Below are 18,037 nucleotides of genomic sequence, written 5' to 3' on the forward strand. Positions count from 1 at the left end.
ACTTGCTGATGTTTTTGTGTCCATAAAAGAAAAAGTCTCCGTCGCTCAGTGAATTTAAGCAGAACGTCGTTATTTTCATCGTTTTTCATCGTCTGTCAGGAAAAAAATGATTCGAATCAATTTCAAGGCTTTGAGAATCGACTCTTTGTTTGCGTTGCCTGATAACAGTGAATCAATTCTTTTAAGAATCGATTCTCAGTTTCCAGTTATTAGAGAATGGATTCTTTCGGGAATCGATTCTAAATTCCCAACGGATTTTTTTTTTTATTACCAACTATGTTACTTTGACATTCATGGACATTTTTAAAAGAAACAAAATATATATATATATATATACTGTAAACATGTATAACCAAACAGACATGTGTATTACACTTGGTCATTAAGCTAGCTGCATTTAGGTAACTGGCTAACTAATACCACCTGAATTATATATTAAATGTATAAACTCACACACACACGTTGCTATTTGGTAAGTTTTGAGATAAGCTCTGTTTACAAGCTCGGTTTCTTTTGTTGTACAGTAGTCCTCCCTTAGACACCTTAAACCATCGTCTAAAAAGACGATGAGACCATGATTTGTCGGTGGTGGAGATGATGGGCTCTTCCACTGGGCAGACTGTTGTTTGTCTCAGGGTCCTACCCCTACACCCATCCCAAAGAGCTTTATTCCACTTCCATCAATCATCCCATTGTTAACACGGTAATTCTTATTCATTTATAATTATATTTAATGATGTGAAACTTTCCTGTAACAAACAACATAAAACATTACAATCAGTCGCTTCCTTTCTTTGAACAGCTGTAAAGAGAGCCATGAGATAGACCTCCACTGGACAACACCTGCCTGGACAAGAAGGCCCAGTAGTGCCGCTCATTTTTGCAGGGGGTGAAAAGTTCCAAACTCCCCCTGCCATCCTTACAACCTTCTATTGTGAGAACAGCTAAAATGATCATTTGACAGCTAAAATGATCATCAGGGTTTATCCATCGACACCTGGTGCAACAACCATTGCGACAGCAAAGCTGCAAAGTGTTGCAGATGACTCCTCACACATCATGTGAATAAATGGACAATTAAAAAGCATCTCAATTCCACAATAAAACCTGTTAATGATGCATTAGGTAAGTTTCACTACAAATCTACTATATTTTGGCCACATGCAGCCAGACCAACTCCACAGGTGGTTTGAGTAATAGGATCATTACACCAATTGGACCTCATCCAAACCTGTATTAAGCAAAGTTGGATTGAGATCTGACCTTCCGAGAAAGCTTGCTTAGGATAACCTAGCTTAGGATTTGACTCATTATAAGTACAGAACAAAGCAATGCTGTGATTTCATATTCATTGTTGAGACAGACCAAATCAATGGAACAGAAAAGAATTATTGAGCATATAAAAAAATATTATGGAGCATATATAGTACACAGTGACAGAAGCACAGAAAAGTTCATTAATGAGTTTATTCAATGCTTTATTCGAAAAAGAGAAAAAAGAAAACACTAAGACTGGTGATAATGGTTCCCTTCATTGATGGTTAAAAAAAGACTGAGGTCAGCTTGTTATAAGCACAAAAAACAAGTTCAGCTTTTAATACTTCAGAGATGTTTAGGAGTATTGTACTGTATTTGACACTGAATTAAAACAAATTATTCCTTTGATAAGGTTAGACAAATTTCTTATGTAAACAACAAAAAACACTATTCTATAATATCGATTTTGCTTCAAAAAAGGTAAAGAAATGAGTTACAACTCCAACTCATAACGTAAAAAGGTTAATGAGATGAAGGCAATAAAACAAAAACATCACGTTTTACTACAATGTTTCTACAGTATTTTGTCCTTTCCCTGGTTTAGTTTGTGAGATGTTTCTAGAGATCATCACTTTGTCCAACCATTTCCTTTTTTAGGCATCATGGACAAAAGAAAATACCTGTTGAAAGAAAGGAATCATTGACTCCTTGAGTGCCACTATTAAAGTGCCTTACCTGATCAGAAATTGTTAGAACAATCATTAAATTTTTAACTTTAGTTTTAAGTTTATTTAAAAAAACCTTATGCTCCAACATTTTCCAGTTGTCTCATTTGATCCAACAATAAATGGTTTTTATTATATAATTCTCAAAACATTTCTTCAATATAGTTAATTAACTTCTTCCCGATTGAATAAACTGGCTGAAATCTTTTAATTTGTTTACTTCTTTGCCACAATGTCTAGACATCAGCATTTGACCTCGCAAAATTTCTGTTTTGGGAGTACACTCCCAGGGTTCAAAACAAAAAGGTCATTATTAAATAAGCCAACTTTAATGGCCCGCAAACAGCTTATTAGTCTTGTCTTAAACTTGACATTTAACCTTTTTTAAAAGAAATACAAGCAACTCCATATATTTTTTTTTATTTCACAGGTATGTGTTTTAGTTTTTATGAGCCATGTTTAGGTTCTGAACTGTAACCACATGATTCGGTACCCTGACTGAAAATAATGATTTTCAATTTTTTGTTACAATACTGAGGACTGGTTTCCCAAATGAGCGTTCACGCTTCATACTGCACTCTTTTTCTTCTGCAGACGTGTTCGGGTGGGCTCGGTGTGCACCAGGGGCTCCTGAACCACCGTGGCTGGGTACTTCCTGCCCAGGAGCTCCACCTCCACCTTCTGGCCAACACTGGTCAATTCAACGGGGAGGTAACCAAACGCCAGGCTCTGCTGAATCGAGTAGCTGTATGCTCCCGAGGTCGTGTTCCCAACCACCTAGGAGCACACAAGAGAACTGTTAACTTATTCTTTTTTTTTTTTTAAGAAGTTGCAGTAGATACACCAAGGCGTTATACATTATGCCAAGCTCCTGTTATTTGTAAGGTACATTAGCTGTTTACCTTTCCATTGTGCCATATGGTCTCATTGCCCTCAGGGTCTATGTTATCTGTATCCACGGTGAGATACGCCAACTTCCTCATTAGTCCCTGGTCCTTGATTTCCTGTAGCGCCTTCTTTCCAATGAAATCTACAGGCTGTCAGACACACAGCAAAGATTAAGGCTTTAACCACCTGGATGTTTTGTTAACACATGTTTTTTATAATTAGACAAAAAGTTGAAAAAGATACAGTAGCTACCTTGTTGAGTTTAACGAAGAAATCCAGCCCAGCCTCGAGAGGATTTGTGTCACAGTTCATCTACACACACATTAAAGATGGTAAATTTATTTATTTCATTTTCCCAATTTGCTAGACTATGAGGGTCTTTATCTTCTGCCCCACCGTACTGTATGTGTGTGTGTGTATGTGTGTGTGTTTATGTGTGTGTGACCTCAGCTCCCCAGCCTCGGAAGCCCTTTTCCAGCCTAAGAGAGGCCATGGCGTAAGTGCCGAAGTTATCAATGCCCTCCTCTCTTCCAGCCTCCATGATGGCCTGGTACACTTCTGCCAGCTTTGGCATGTCCACATACAGCTCCCAACCCAGCTCCCCTTAAACACACAAGGAAACGTTTACTCTGTACATGCATGGCAATTATCCTGGAAAACATGATTTTTTTTTTCTTTTTATGCAGGTTATCATCATTCCCCTACCTAAACCCAGCAGAAAGCTGAATTATAGTAGAAAGCCAGAAGATGTGTTTGATAATACAGATAATTCAAATGTGAATGTTAATGTTTAATCATTAATTGGATAGATGCCATTAAGAAGTTAACAGATTAAAACAGACAATGTTTGTTTTGCATGCAATTGATTCACGGGAAGAGAAAATATGCTCTATAAAATTTAGATGGAAAACGCCCTTATATCATTTTAAAAATGAATAAGAATAAATAATCCACTTTGGAAAAAAAAATCATTCGTTTATCTCAATTCAACAGATGGCGCTGTACATTGTTTAATACGCATTTATAAGTGTGCAATTGAAATCTACCTAATAAGTGTGATCTCACACCTTCATTCCGCACATTTCACAGTAACGTTAAAATTTCAAAAAGTCAACAAATAGTGCTGTGCATTTTTTAAAACCTGCTTACGAGTGTGCAAATAAATTTAATGCAAACAAAGTCGCAGGATTAATATCGTTGGATTGTGCCACAAGAACATAATTATTAACAATTAATCGTGTGTTAATGTGGTTAATGCTCAAATTTTATTTAAATTCTAAAAAAAATGTAAAATTTGTAACCCCAAATTTGAATAGAAATGTATTTTAAAGTAAGAAAGTTTTACTTTTAACCAACTTGGGCCTTGAACTTGACCCCAACAGGTCATATCTTACATGTATGTCGTATATGAAAAAAAAAAAAAAATCCAATTTCATAATGACAAATAAAAGTAATTGATAAATTTAATTAAGCAAGATTATACATTTACCAAAGCTAATAAAAACATGCTTGTGTGATTACGGTTGCCCTGTGAGACAGAATTCCCCATTCCTGTACCTGTGTATGATATCCGTATGGCCCGCAGCGGGACTCCAGCCAGCTGAATGGCTTTGCAGTGGAGGAATTTGAAGGCACCGTCACTCAGGTCCTCACTGGTGAGTTTCTGCAGGACTTTGCGAGAGTTGGGGCCAGCCACTCCCAGCACCCCGATGTCATCAGTCACGTTGGTGATGTCCACCTCATAGTCGCCATCCGCCGCTTCTCTCTCTATCCATCTGGGGACAGGATTTATTCGACTTGATTCATTAGGAAAGTGTAACAACCCGAACGTTGGTCTTATAAAAGAGGTGACAAACACTTCCTTAAATGCTGTTCTAGGAAAATAATCAACTATAGACTTAATTTGCTAATAGTGTTACTTTTTGTTAGCAAACTAGTTGGTTTCTGCTAGATAACATTAGCTGTAAAATAAGTGTTTTACCAAATAATTTATTAAATGCAAAATCCACGACTGCATTTGGTGCACGGCTTTAAACGCCTTACATCACTGAATTATGCCAAACATAAAAAAAAAAAATCTAATGCATCAATGGTACCACAAGAGGGCAGCCTAAGCATACTATTGGATAGAGCGCGTGGTTTTGGGTTTGGAGCACATGCTTTTCTGACTTGACTAAAGCCAAGTTTTTAAAGCGAAATCATTGTTTTAACTGTGAGACTTTTTATAACCAACATTATGAAGTCTTGGGAAGGTCCATCCACATATAACGAGGGCCAGAATGTGTGCGTGGGCTGTGAATGTGTGGCAAGAAACTGCAAAGTGTTACAAAACCTTCAGGAGTCCCACAACAGCTTTAGTTCCATTAACAGGAAATGAATCATTATTTTGACTTATTTTACATCAAGTTTAAATCATCTTTATGCCATGCATGTGGTTAATATTCCTGTAAGCAGATATTAAAGAATTTACTCTGGAAGTCCCATTGCTTGTAACGTCTGTTTAAAGTTTTAATAGTGCATAGTTAAAGAATGCCGGACATTTCTGTGGCGTTAATAATTAGCGTCAGGGCTCATTTTGTCACCATAAGAGTCGGAGGTTGTACTGTGCACCCTCTCAAGAAAACCTCCCTTTCTTGCTTGCTTCACTAATGTTCAGCATTTCTAAACGATGACCTTTTTACATTCACTAGAGTGACCTGACTGACCCCAGAGTGATAAAAAAAAAAAAAATAATTTAAAAGGCACTTTGACCCAGACGATATTATCAGGTTTACGGATTTGACCATATTGACCACGGGGTCATCTACAGGATAGCAAACGTTAGAAGTGTGGTAATTCTTGCACCACAATATTGTCTTAATATATCTTTTTCTCAATTGGATATCATACCTAATATGGGGTTAAAAATAGGATCCTGATTATTTCCTGATAAGGGTGTGAGCTCCATTCCTCGGACCGCCAGAGAGCGGGATTTGTTCACTTAAGCATAAACTCTGCTTTTGTATTCTGCCTCATATTGAAGTCATTTTAGATCCATTACAGGTGTACAGGGTCGCAGTGGGAGCCTATCCCAGGAGACTTGGGGCATGAGGCGCGGTACGCCCTGGACAGGAGCGAGGAACCAGGGGGATCCGTGCTGCCTAATTGTCTGTTAATTAAATATAAATATATACCACTACTTGATGTACTGTCCTTAACAATATCGTACTATTGTAGATGTGAGTAGAAATGGCTGACGAGAGACCAACCTCAGGTCGTGCAATTCAGACCCTGAGCCTGTGATTAGCAGGAACTCTCCAGGTGCGACCTGGGTAATGGTGACCTCAGCGTAGACACGCCCCCTCGGTGTCAGCATGTGACTGATGTTAGTCCAGCCCACCTGCAAGATCATCATGTATTGACGTCCAGTCCAAAGAACATCATGTTTTTTCCACAAAAAAAAAAAAAAGGCACAAAGAATATTATCTAAATCTGCACCATGCAAAGCATCATTCCATGCATGAAAGTCATTTTTTTTCACTTCATGAAAAGTGGGGTCTTACTAAATTAGTCCCCTTATCAGTATCTCAGGTTTTTCTCAAAAAAAAAAAAAAAAATGCCGATCTTGTTTACTTGATTTTATTTTCTGCCTCTGACCTTCGGCATGGTGTTGGCAAACAGTCGGTCCAGCAGTCTGTGCGCGTCCTTTCCTTTGACCATGAACTTGCCAAATGGCGAGAGGTCAATCACGCCCACTTTCTCCATAACGAGCTTGCACTCTCTGCCGACCGGTCCGTGCCAGTTTGTTCTTCTGAAACTGGGGCTGTGCAGGACCAAAAAACATCATAGATACATACAGTACTTATCTCACATAATAAAGAATGCCGTACTAATTACAGTAATAGTAATGCATGGAAGCGACAAAGCATCAGAACTTTGCTGTAGAGTTTAAGGCTGGATGTTCCACCTGTAGCCCACGTCATCGCCCGGCTTGTAGAAGTAATGAGGCTGCTCCCAGCCTGCATGGAAGCCCATGGAGCATTTATCCTTGAGCTGCTCATAAAGCCCACTGACTCTGCTAGTGGGGCGCCCAGCGAAGCGCTCCTCTTTGGGGTAGCCCACTGAGAGAGAGAGAGAGAGAGAGAGAGAGAGAGAGAGAGAGAGAGAGAGAGAGAGAGAGAGAGAGAGATCCATTGGACCACCTGAATATCATAAAGCCATGGTGTTATATGTTATGCATCCCACGTTGCCGTGTTCAGATTGTCCTTGTTAACGTAAACCTACCCACGTTGTTGAAGCCGTATGACTCCCTGGCCTTGGCACACAAGTACGGCACGGTGGTCCATTTGCCGTACCGGTTTGGGTCGCATTCGATCAGATCATAAGCAGGCTCACCCTTTATGATCCAGTCACTCAGGAACTTTCCAACTCCACCTGCATGAATGATGCCATACCTATGACATGTCCCAAACAAAAACAAAACAAAACAAAAACGTATATCATTTTTTTTTGCTTTTTTTTTGGGATTATGTCCCAAAAGATTTTATTGCTCACATGGCCGTTATTTGCCAAATGTTTCCGTTTTTTTATTTGCCACTTACTGTATGTATTTATAGTTGCATCTGCATTTAATTTTTCTGAAAGATAGTTCGTTCATGTGTAAAGCATTAACACTAACAAACCCACACTCATTCTTCTCTTTCTCAAAGATAATAAAAATAAAATGCAGTTTATATTTTTAGAAGGATTTAAATGTTTCCTATGGCACAAAAAAAACTTGGCTGCCTGTAACAAAGCACCGACACTCGGTCCCTAAATCCTGCTTTGACCATATGACACATGTACAGTACAAGGGTGAGTCAAAAATGATCCGCACTCCGGTTATATCAAAACTCCTGTTGGCCGCACTGTCTTATCAGCGCTTTCTGTTTAAGGCTCCTGTCTCCTGTGCCAAAACTTACAGAAGATAAGCGTTTGAATATCTGCAAAACAACATTTGAAGTGATAATCTAATAAGGAAGGTGAAAGTTTCTTAAAAAGAATCATTACCGGTGACGAGACACGGGTCACTACATTCACAGTTATGGCATAACCTCTATATTACATTTATTACAGGTAATGTACGCATAGTCAGGAATTTATCCATTACAGTCAATAATTTAAGCATTTGCATATTTTTAAATAATTTGGAGGAGATAAATAAATATTGGCAAACATCCTCTTAATGAGATCATTTATCCAATTATTTGCTCCTAGCCTAAATAAAGACATTTAAACATAAAACGGTGCACTTAATAGTTATGCATATAATAGATATAGATATGCATATCGTGGTTTAAACTGCAATGCATGTCAAAATAATCACTTTTTTTTTATCAAATCATGCAACTCAAACATTGAGTATCCACCTGTAAGAACAGTCCACCTTTAAACAATCAGCGTCAAGTATTCGACAGCGCTGCATTAGAAGGAGAAAACAGACTGATGAGGCTACACGACGACACGCAGCAGGTTTTTACCCAAAGCCGATGGCGGTCCAGTAGTTGCGGAGTCCCTGATGTGGCCCGACCATGGGCAGCAGGTCCGGGGTGTATGTGATCGGTCCGGACACGATGTTAATGATGTCGGCATGCTTAAGGACAGGAACCATCTCCATGGCCTTTTCCACATGCTCCATGATGCGGTCCAGGTCCGATTCAAAAAGCTCCTTACCAAAACCTATAGTAGGAATTCTCTGTTCAAGTACAATCGAAACCTTTACAGGATGTCACAATAAACCCTCCTATAGGGGGCGGTACTTGGTACCTGGAGGGACTCCATCTCGGACCCACGAGTCCTGCAGCACCATCTTCTCCTCTTTTTCATAAGGGCCAAAGAGCAAGCCGTCTCTCTCCTGACGCAAGTAGTATGAACCCTCCAAGTCCCGAATCACAGGGAGCTCCTGCTTCAGGGCCTTCACCTCGGGAATCGTCGCCGTCACCACGTACTGGTGATGGACAGGAACGGTGGGATGCTCCAAACCAACCAGTTGGCCCAGTTCCCGTGCCCAGAAACCTGCAGACCAGTAAGACCATTATAACGAACATCAGCTGAAATATACTGTAGGTTTAGCATGAATATTATGCTCTAATACCGTAGGGCAAGTTTTTATCATTCTACCTTCAAAACTAAACACTATAAACCTAGGATCAGGGTGTAGATATGGACGAGACGTAATGCTAAACCAATGTGGGGACAAACAAATATGTACAGTACTTTTTGTTTTTATTATGAATGAGGCTGAGGTTTAGCTTTAAACTGCCATGAGAACAGTTCAGGCTCTAGGGGTTTAAAACACACACACACACACACACACACACACTTGTTCTTTGTGCCAATGATTCTCTCTGGTTATGTAACGTTCTAAAGTGACCTTAAATACCCCTCTCTCTCTCTCTCTCTCTCTCTCTCTCTGTGGTTCATTTGGAGAGTCCTGGAGGTGTGTACAGTAGGTTGTGTTTTCACATCAAAGTTGGCACTCAGACACCAGACGCAACCGTCTACAACTGCCTGTTCGAATAAATAGTTCTTATAAAGCTTAAGAAGACACACTTTTAAAGGGAGAAACACACTAGTTTAATGTGTTGGTGTTCAGGAAAACTCACAGAATTTAAAGCCGGAAAATCAGCTAATCAGTAAATATTAAATGTGCATTAAATAGCGTGAAAAATAAATAAATAAAACAAACACTTGAACATTTCAGACTGTTAAAAAATGAGCAAATCATCTGGTTAATAAGAAGCTACATGAATACTTTAGTAAATCAGTCAGTGAGTGTTTCAGTACACAAGTGAGGTAGTAAGAAAAATGTTTCTGTAAACATTTCTGGAAAAGGGTGTTTTTCAAACTCACTCTCACTCCCTCCTGCCCTCAAACTCGCTCCCTCACTCACTCACTCGCCCTCTCTCCCTCACTCACTCACTCGCCCTCTCGCCCTCTCTCCCTCACTCGCCCTCTCTCCCTCACTCGCCCTCTCTCCCTCACTCCCTCACTCGCCCTCTCTCCCTCACTCACTCACTCGCCCTCTCGCCCTCTCTCCCTCACTCGCCCTCTCTCCCTCACTCGCCCTCTCTCCCTCACTCGCCCTCTCTCCCTCACTCGCCCTCTCTCCCTCACTCACTCACTCGCCCTCTCTCCCTCACTCACTCACTCGCCCTCTCGCCCTCACTCACTCACTCGCCCTCTCGCCCTCTCTCCCTCACTCGCCCTCTCTCCCTCACTCGCCCTCTCTCCCTCACTCGCCCTCTCTCCCTCACTCGCCCTCTCTCCCTCACTCGCCCTCTCTCCCTCTCGCACACACGCCCTCTCTCCCTCTCGCACACACGCCCTCTCTCCCTCTCGCACACACGCCCTCTCTCCCTCTCGCACACACGCCCCCTCCCTCACGCACACACGCCCTCTCTCTCTCGCACACACGCCCTCTCTCTCTCGCACACACGCCCTCTCTCTCTCGCACACACGCCCTCTCTCTCTCGCACACACTCGCACACACGCCCTCTCTCTCTCGCCCGCTCACGTGCCCGCTCTACCCTCGCACGATCACACGCACCATCACACGCACCATCACACGCACCATCACACGCACGCTGACACGCCCGCTGACACGCCCGCTGACACGCCCGCTGACACGCCCGCTCTACCCTCGCCCGCTCTACCCTCGCCCGCTCTACCCTCGCCCGCTCTACCCTCGCCCGCTCTTTGGCTCTCACTCACTAACACACATGCCCTCTCACCCACTCACCCACCCAACCCATCGACCCACCCACACAGATGTTTTGTCAGATAGTTTTCCTTTTGGCCCGTAAAATTAATTTACTCATGTACTTAAAAAAAGAAAAAAAAATACATTACAGGACTACTAAATACAGCCTCGTACAATTTCAACTTTAAGTATCTTACTGTATTTCTGTTTAAAAGAACAGTAGATAAATTGGCTCTGCTGGTGTGTAATCAGTTTTAGGTGAACAAGATCTCTACCAGACCCGTAACAGAGACCCTGACCTTTGACGTTCAGCAAGTCACACAACTTGGCTCTGCGCGTTTCGCTTGTTTTAGGTTTCAGGTCCAGGGGACAAAATTAGAAAGCAAAGGAATGAGGAAGGAGTGCTGGAGGGACGCGTGGCGAGTCGGAACCTCACAGTAAAGGGAAACGGCTAGAGAGCCAAGAAGTCAAGGTTAATGAGGATAAAGAGAAAGAAGCGCATTCACGCACAGAGAATTAGGATAACCAGTTTATTTCGCTCACATGGTTTAGAGGCGAGACATCTTTCACCGGACTCGCTTCACTAACCGCGAGCATGCCAAAATAAACAGAGCACGCTGGAGTGTGCGTTAGCGCTATTGGACGGCTCCCAGGCGAGACCTGATTGGCTGACAGGGAAGGCGGCAACATGAAGCCTCAATCAATCCGGCCTGTGAGAAACAGTTCAGCTACTCAAATCCAGAGCGGGTCTAATCTCAACAGGAAGCTTAAAAATAATACGGGAGCACAAGGGGGGTGAGAGAGCGGAGGAAGGAAATGTGCAAACAGCAGCAGCGTGTCACGCAAGCGCCTAATTCAGGCTAGTGAACGGTACTATACATACCATGCTCGTCAAGGCACATAAAGAGCAGAAACGTTAAACTTAACCTTAAATTATAATGCCAGTCTCAGAATTACCACATAATCGAGAAAAGCTTAAAGAAAACTTTTCCATGGATGGATAACTTTCCTCGACATGATTCTGAGTTAATCCGGCGCTAACCTGTTGCGTTGACGATGCGGTTGGCGCGGATGGTGCCATGAGGTGTCCGGACATCCCATCTGCCATCGGGTGTAGGGGCGAGGCCGGTCACAGGGGCGGGGCTGTAGATCTGGGCACCGTACATCCGAGCTCCGGCGGCGAGAGCCATGGTGAGAGAGTACGGATCGATGTGTCCATCTCCGGGTGTGTAGAGACCGGCTAACACCTGAGGACGAAGGAGACAGAGAGAGCGAGAGGGAATAAAGAGGTCCACGAACAGGACACTGTCTCCGATTTAAAAACTGGCACAAAAATCCTTCAAATGCACTGTACACCCATATGACCAAAGCAGCGACACTAATGCCCCAGCGGGAATGTTGTAGGTCTTTGAGCTGCTCCCATCGAGGGGTCGTGACAGCGAACTAGCAGATCCACACAACAACTCAACGCCACCCGCCCATTTTATCCAGGGTCAGGACCGGCACTGCATCCAGTATCTGGGGTTTGGGCATTGGCTGGGAAATGAGCCCGGGCCTTCCGCATGGCAGGTGAAACACCTACCCCTGAGCCACCGAATCTAAAGTATCGACATTTCTGTAGAAATTCACCCATCGTTACTGCTCCCCATATGTGAGGTCACAATAGGGGGAAAACTACTTGGCTTGTTTTAGCCCTGGTCAACGTGAAAAAGAAAAATACATTTCTTGTAGTTACACTCACCCTGGAAACCCATCTGAATGTTTACTAAGATTAAACAGCTAATCTCGCATAAAAGGTCTCCTACAACAATCAAAGCATCTGAAACATACTGTACTTGGAGTAAAGACTAGTGAGTCAGTTGTTTAAAACAGTCTGGTTTTTTTTTGAAACTGCAATGAATAAAAAGGGGTGAAGTTAACCCGACATTAGCTAGCATAGCATTTTAAACTATAAATCAATCGAACTGATCCTTTTGCTTGTAGATCGTCTTGGCCTAGCCTTCTGAGTCTTAAAGGGTTTACTGCTGTTCAACACAGATCTTCGTCCTCGCCTACCCATCATCCACTTCATCCCGCCGCCACACCCTATAATGACACCCAGCGTGAACACACCCCCTGTTCCTGATTGGCTGGAATATCCGGGGCACTTTTTTCGCTTTCCATTTACAGAGTAAAAGGTTTTGAACAAATACCACTTTTGTTTTAGCTTACATCCACAAAAAAAAACAGAAAAAGAGGAAATATTAGCTGAATTTGAAAAAAGGTTTATTGGATTATAGTAACTGACCTTCAATTATTCTGAACACTACATAATTTTATATCTTTAAACCACAGTAATGCTCATACTATAGAGGTATAGGAGTCTTTTTGTCTGTGATTTGTTCTGTCATGTGGATCGAGCGGCAAACATGATGCATAACAAACATTATGAAATCTTTTACTTGAATAAGGGATTCACAGAAGTTTAGAAATTGACCATATAAAAAAAATAATTAAAAAAAACACATCAAAAACCTTATAAAGGTTCAATTAGCTAGAAGCCAGAAAGCACAAGAGCTGCGAGTGTTCTTCTGTCTGTTCTTCATTTGATTTATTCACTATTACTCTACATATTCTCAACAATTCTCAGAAAATATTAAGGTCGTCTCTTTGTAGAACTGCTCAACGTTCATCTCACCTCGTCCTAAATCCCAAGCCTTTTTCAGTGATCATGCTGTGTGAATGGAGTTTGGTTCTCTCTCACCTTGTCCATGTTGAGTAAAGGGAAGAGCTCATGGACTTTCTCGGGTTCGATGAAGAACTGTGGTGTCGCGTGCCAGTGTGTGCGGGTCATCTGGTACTTCATCTCGTCCACTCGGGCTGGAGTCGAGGCGATCCTCACGCTCCCTGGCTGATGGAAGCCCACTGCCTGGAACGGAAAACATCCTCATCGTTATACAGAAGGATCATCATCCTGTCAGTACAGTCACCCTGAATAAAACTTCATTTATTCAAAAATAATTGCTTATGAGTTATAATAGTTTTTTTTTTTTTACTGAGGATGCACATTGTTGATTTTTTTTGTATTGCAACTTATCATGAACTTTTAAAATTAGTTTTTTTTTTAGGGCTCTATAGTAGTTTTGTTGCCTTTTGACAACACAAAGACGGAGCTAAAAACTGATGGAAAAGACCTAATGATGTTGTGTCAGAAATTGTATGAGCCAATCAGGTTGCAGTATGCAAATAAAAGCCATGCATTGTATTAGGGAAGGGGCGGAGCTTATTCTTCAGGCCACTTCCTGGAACGAGACTCTGCATCACTACATCACTACGTCTGCATTGTTAATTAGAATGAATTATTATGGACTGGCTGAGTAAAAGTGATGCAATGAAAATAACTTTTTTTGTTTCCTATAGAACCAGAAAAGCTAGAAAAACATTGGGAACAACAAAGAAAAATGTTATTTTTTTAGATTTTTTATTAACTTTGCCAACAGAAAAAAAATCATTGTATTGTCTGCAATGTCTCACCTGGCCAGTCTCCGCCTCCAGCTGCTCATACAGCTTGATGCTGTGGTAATGAATCTTCTTCAGATTGATCCCTGGATGGTAGTATGTCGTCAGTCCAGCCTGGATTCAGAAACATCATCGACGCTATACAGCGTACATTATAATAATCCTGTCGGTACAGTCGCCTTGAAAAAAGCTCAAAAGGCTCATTTATTAGCTTATTAACAAATAATTGCTCATGAGTTTAAGTTCTAAAAGTTATTTTACTGAGGATGCACATTATTTTTACCATAACTTAGTATAAACTTGTAAAATGTGCTTTAATATACGTGTTCTGCTGAATTAATGTTTAGAATTTTGCTAAATTAAAAAAAATTAAAAATGTAAAATAAATCGCCATTGTAGTTTTGCTGCTTTGTTTTTTTATTTTGTTTTAAAAACACGAAGAACCCAAAACAAACAAGAAGATAAAAACTGAATGAAACAATTGATGTCTTGTTACATCAGAAATTGTATGAGCCAATCAGGTTGCAGTATGCAAATACAAGCCATGCAGGGCTACTATATTAGGGAATGGGCTGACGTGTCTTTGACTACACAGTGTCATGTTAAATGTTACAAAAAAAAAACCTAGAATCATAATTGTCAATTACATTTGAGATAAAACTTTTATCTTATATTATATGTAACAAATAATATATTTATAAATGTAGCTCATTATTATTAAAAGTCAGCTAAAACCTTTAACTCTCAAGTTAATAATTATGATCCTTTAGGACCCTAAAAAAATAAAAATAACTATTTTTTTAATAGGTATGAATAGGTATGAATAGGTATGAAATTGTTTAACCCTTTGTAAGACCTACAGCGTGCCAGGTGGATCCAGCAGTCAGCTCGGACTTCTCCAGAAGCACCACATCTTTCTGCCCAGCTTTGGCCAGGTGGTAGGCAAGACTTACACCGACACATCCTCCTCCGATGATCAGAGTCTCAGCTTTATCCTTCAACCTCTTCCCCAGAGCTCCTACACCTCCATCCCTGAGAGGAAGAAAGGGTAAAAGGACTGAGAATGTTGGGAAAACAGAAACTATTTGGTTTTTCGATAAATAATATAGAGTGGATAAGAAGTGCTGCTGCCATACAGTTCTAGAATAGCTTGTTAGATCCTGAGCTTTCAGTGTGGAGTTAGTGGATAGCATGGCCAGCTTTTTGTCTCGCCATGCCTGTGTGGGTTTCCTTGGGTTTTCCAGTTTCCAGCCAGGGTACTCCCTGGACAGGTTGCCAATCCATCGCAGGATAAACAAAACACGCATACACACTATGGGCAATTTGGAAACACTAATTATCATAATCTGCATGTCTTTGGGTTGTGGGAAGAAACCAGAGTACCAAGAGGAAACCAACCAAGTACAGGAAGTAACAAGCTAACTCAATGCACACAGACCGGAGGCGGGAATTAAACCCAGACGCAGGAGGTACGAGGTCACAGTGCTAACCACTACGCCCCCACTACACCATGCCGCCCTAACCGGGTAAACATGAACAAACAATAATGATTACGATAAACTCTGCCATCTCTGGACTTACACAAAGATGACATTGTCATCTTATTTGCATGTATAGATTGTATAGTACAAAATGCAAAGACTTGGTAAGATATTTGTTTAATATTAGAATTTAGGATCTCTTAAACTACTTATCCATTACAATTCTAATGCATTTATTCAACGTTTATTTTTAATGCATAAAATGTCTAAATGATGGAAGACATTTTAATATCTAAACATAGGCAAGACACTGATTAGCTGATGTGAGGAGATATAGCTGGAGTTGACCCTGCAGTTTGAATGCACGGAATAAAAATGGTATTTTATAGATATAGCACTAGCATAAGTAGTTATTGACATGAAATGAGTTTGTAGAAATAGTTAAAGCTAAAAAACGCTGATCAGCTTTAACATGATCAGTACAGAAATTTTGTTAGGTTGAGTATCTTACGCCTTGTTGTGCTTCTTACATCATCAGCCAAATACAATGTTCGGTAATCAGAGAGTGATTCACAGATAAGAAATTGAAAAAGTAGATTGGATAAAGAAGTTTTGTCAGCATGTTAAAATTCTCTTATACCACTTCAGCGCTGTTATTATATCAGTGAAAATCTGAACTTATCCCAGTAAAAACGTTCAGTTTAGCTTTTCTAATTAATATATATTGGTGCAGGTGTTTGTTAAATTGAGCAAGCTCAATTAGCAGCTTATTTTAAAGTGGATTATTAAATCCGACACATAACTGTTCATAACATTTTACTCAACATTTTGATTTCACTTATGGTGCAGGTTAAACTTTAGGCAGAGATCTAAGTACTGCAAAAGTTTCATTAAATCCTGTTCAGTGGTTGATTTAAGACCTCCATAAGACCAGTTTGATGTATATGTACTGTAGTACGCTGCCAAAACTTGCGGTTTACAATCTGCTTCATACAATCATAACTCAGGCAAATATCATAGAACTGGCAAAGTTTCATTCAATCTATAATTCTGTATATCTGTATGTCTGTCCAGCCAGGATTTGTCACGGACATACAGACTGGATTATTTTCTGAAGACTGGTTTTGAGTCCTCCAGTGAATGCCATCACTGAAAGAGCGAGTCCTGATCCATGTACAGACGAAACCTCTTTTATTTGAATATAGATAAATCAATAGGTTCATAGATTTATACTGATTTCACAAAATGCCTCATGCATGAAAGGAAGTCTATTGAAATAATGTAATGCAGGGAGCAGTACACTTACTGCAGTTATTTACAAATGCAATAATAATAATAATAATAAACATCTTAGGGTATCACATTGATTTATTTGTTTGTTTATTTATTTTTCATGTATTACATATCTCATCAGACTTGTAAGGCAGGCGCGCGCGCACACAGACACACACACACACACACACACCTGAGAACTGTTTGTCTTGCCTTTACCTGTTCTCCTCGGCTTGTCTCCGCGGTGTCCCGCTCACACTGCGCACAGTGTCCCCCCTCAGTGTCCTGCACAGCCTGAGGTCTCTGTGTAACTGTGCGGTGACTGTGTTCACGAGTCTAGACATGTTGCTCAGGTCTCGCACTCAGGAGGACACGCGCACCCCTCCTAGAGCTGCAGCACGCGCACAGCTGAAGCTCGCGCTCACGCCCCCTGCCAACCGCCTCCTTGTTGGGTTCCCCGCGCGTGCGCACTGGCTCTCCTTAGTTTAAGGTGACTGAGTTCCCTCCCAGCTCGTTGCCCCCCCCCCTCTCACCCCCCCCCCCCTTAATGTTGTAGTCAATAAAAGCCTTTGACTCTTATGAAATGCTTGTAATTATACTTCAGTATACCAGAGTAACATCTGACATAAAGGTAAAAAAAAATAAAAAATACTGAAGCAGCAGACTTTGTGAAAATGTGTATGTATACAGTAAGTATACATGTATGTGTGGGGTTTTGTTTGTTCATCCACCTCTTGAGGACCCATGGACCTATAATTTCCATGTTTTGTTCCCCGAGCCACTTAGTTATCACTTTTTCCCTCATGACGAGGAGCTCCATCATGCTGGAAAAGGGATTGTTAGTGCTCTCTGAAGATGCTTTTTTTTTTTTTACCGTACTTTATTCCTGGTCATGTTCTTAGGCAAACTTGTGAGTGATCCCACTACCGTGGCTGAGAAACAGCCCCACACATGAATGTTCTCAGGATGCTTTACTGTTGGCATGACACAGAACTGATGGTAAGGCTCACCTTTCCTTCTCTGGACAAGCTTTTTTATGCCCCAAGCAATCGGAAAGTGGGTTCATCAGAAAAAAAAAAAAAACTTTTACCTTTTGCAGAATATCAGTCTGTCTCTGATGTTTTTCCTGGAGAGAAGTGGCTTCTTTGCTGGCCTTCTTAAAATCTACAGGTGAGCGCTACCATCGGTCCTGTGTC

The 18,037-nt window shown here is 41.1% G+C and overlaps 1 protein-coding gene across 2 annotated transcripts; it reads right to left on the reverse strand.

Annotated features, from left to right (window-relative positions):
• Positions 1-1,457: 1,457 nt before the first annotated feature.
• dmgdh (dimethylglycine dehydrogenase) lies at positions 1,458-17,243 on the reverse strand. Of its 2 annotated transcripts, none has more exons than XM_053478000.1 (16): positions 17,061-17,243; positions 14,949-15,120; positions 14,104-14,202; positions 13,334-13,498; positions 11,633-11,837; positions 8,655-8,903; positions 8,369-8,567; positions 7,134-7,303; positions 6,817-6,970; positions 6,507-6,672; positions 6,119-6,249; positions 4,428-4,645; positions 3,316-3,473; positions 3,123-3,182; positions 2,885-3,019; positions 1,458-2,759 (listed from the first exon to the last, which is right to left on the reverse strand). In XM_053478000.1, exons 1-16 carry the CDS (start codon positions 17,183-17,185, stop codon positions 2,550-2,552), a joined length of 2,616 nt encoding a protein of 871 aa, XP_053333975.1. In that variant the 5' UTR covers positions 17,186-17,243; the 3' UTR covers positions 1,458-2,549. The 2 variants fall into 2 exon arrangements, with proteins under 2 accessions (XP_053333975.1, XP_053333976.1); XM_053478001.1 differs by having other exon boundaries at positions 14,104-14,174; positions 17,061-17,163.
• Between the last annotated feature and the right edge of the window lie 794 nt (positions 17,244-18,037).

The sequence above is a fragment of the Clarias gariepinus genome, chromosome 19 (genome assembly GCF_024256425.1).
Source record: "Clarias gariepinus isolate MV-2021 ecotype Netherlands chromosome 19, CGAR_prim_01v2, whole genome shotgun sequence".
Lineage (NCBI taxonomy): Eukaryota > Metazoa > Chordata > Actinopteri > Siluriformes > Clariidae > Clarias > Clarias gariepinus.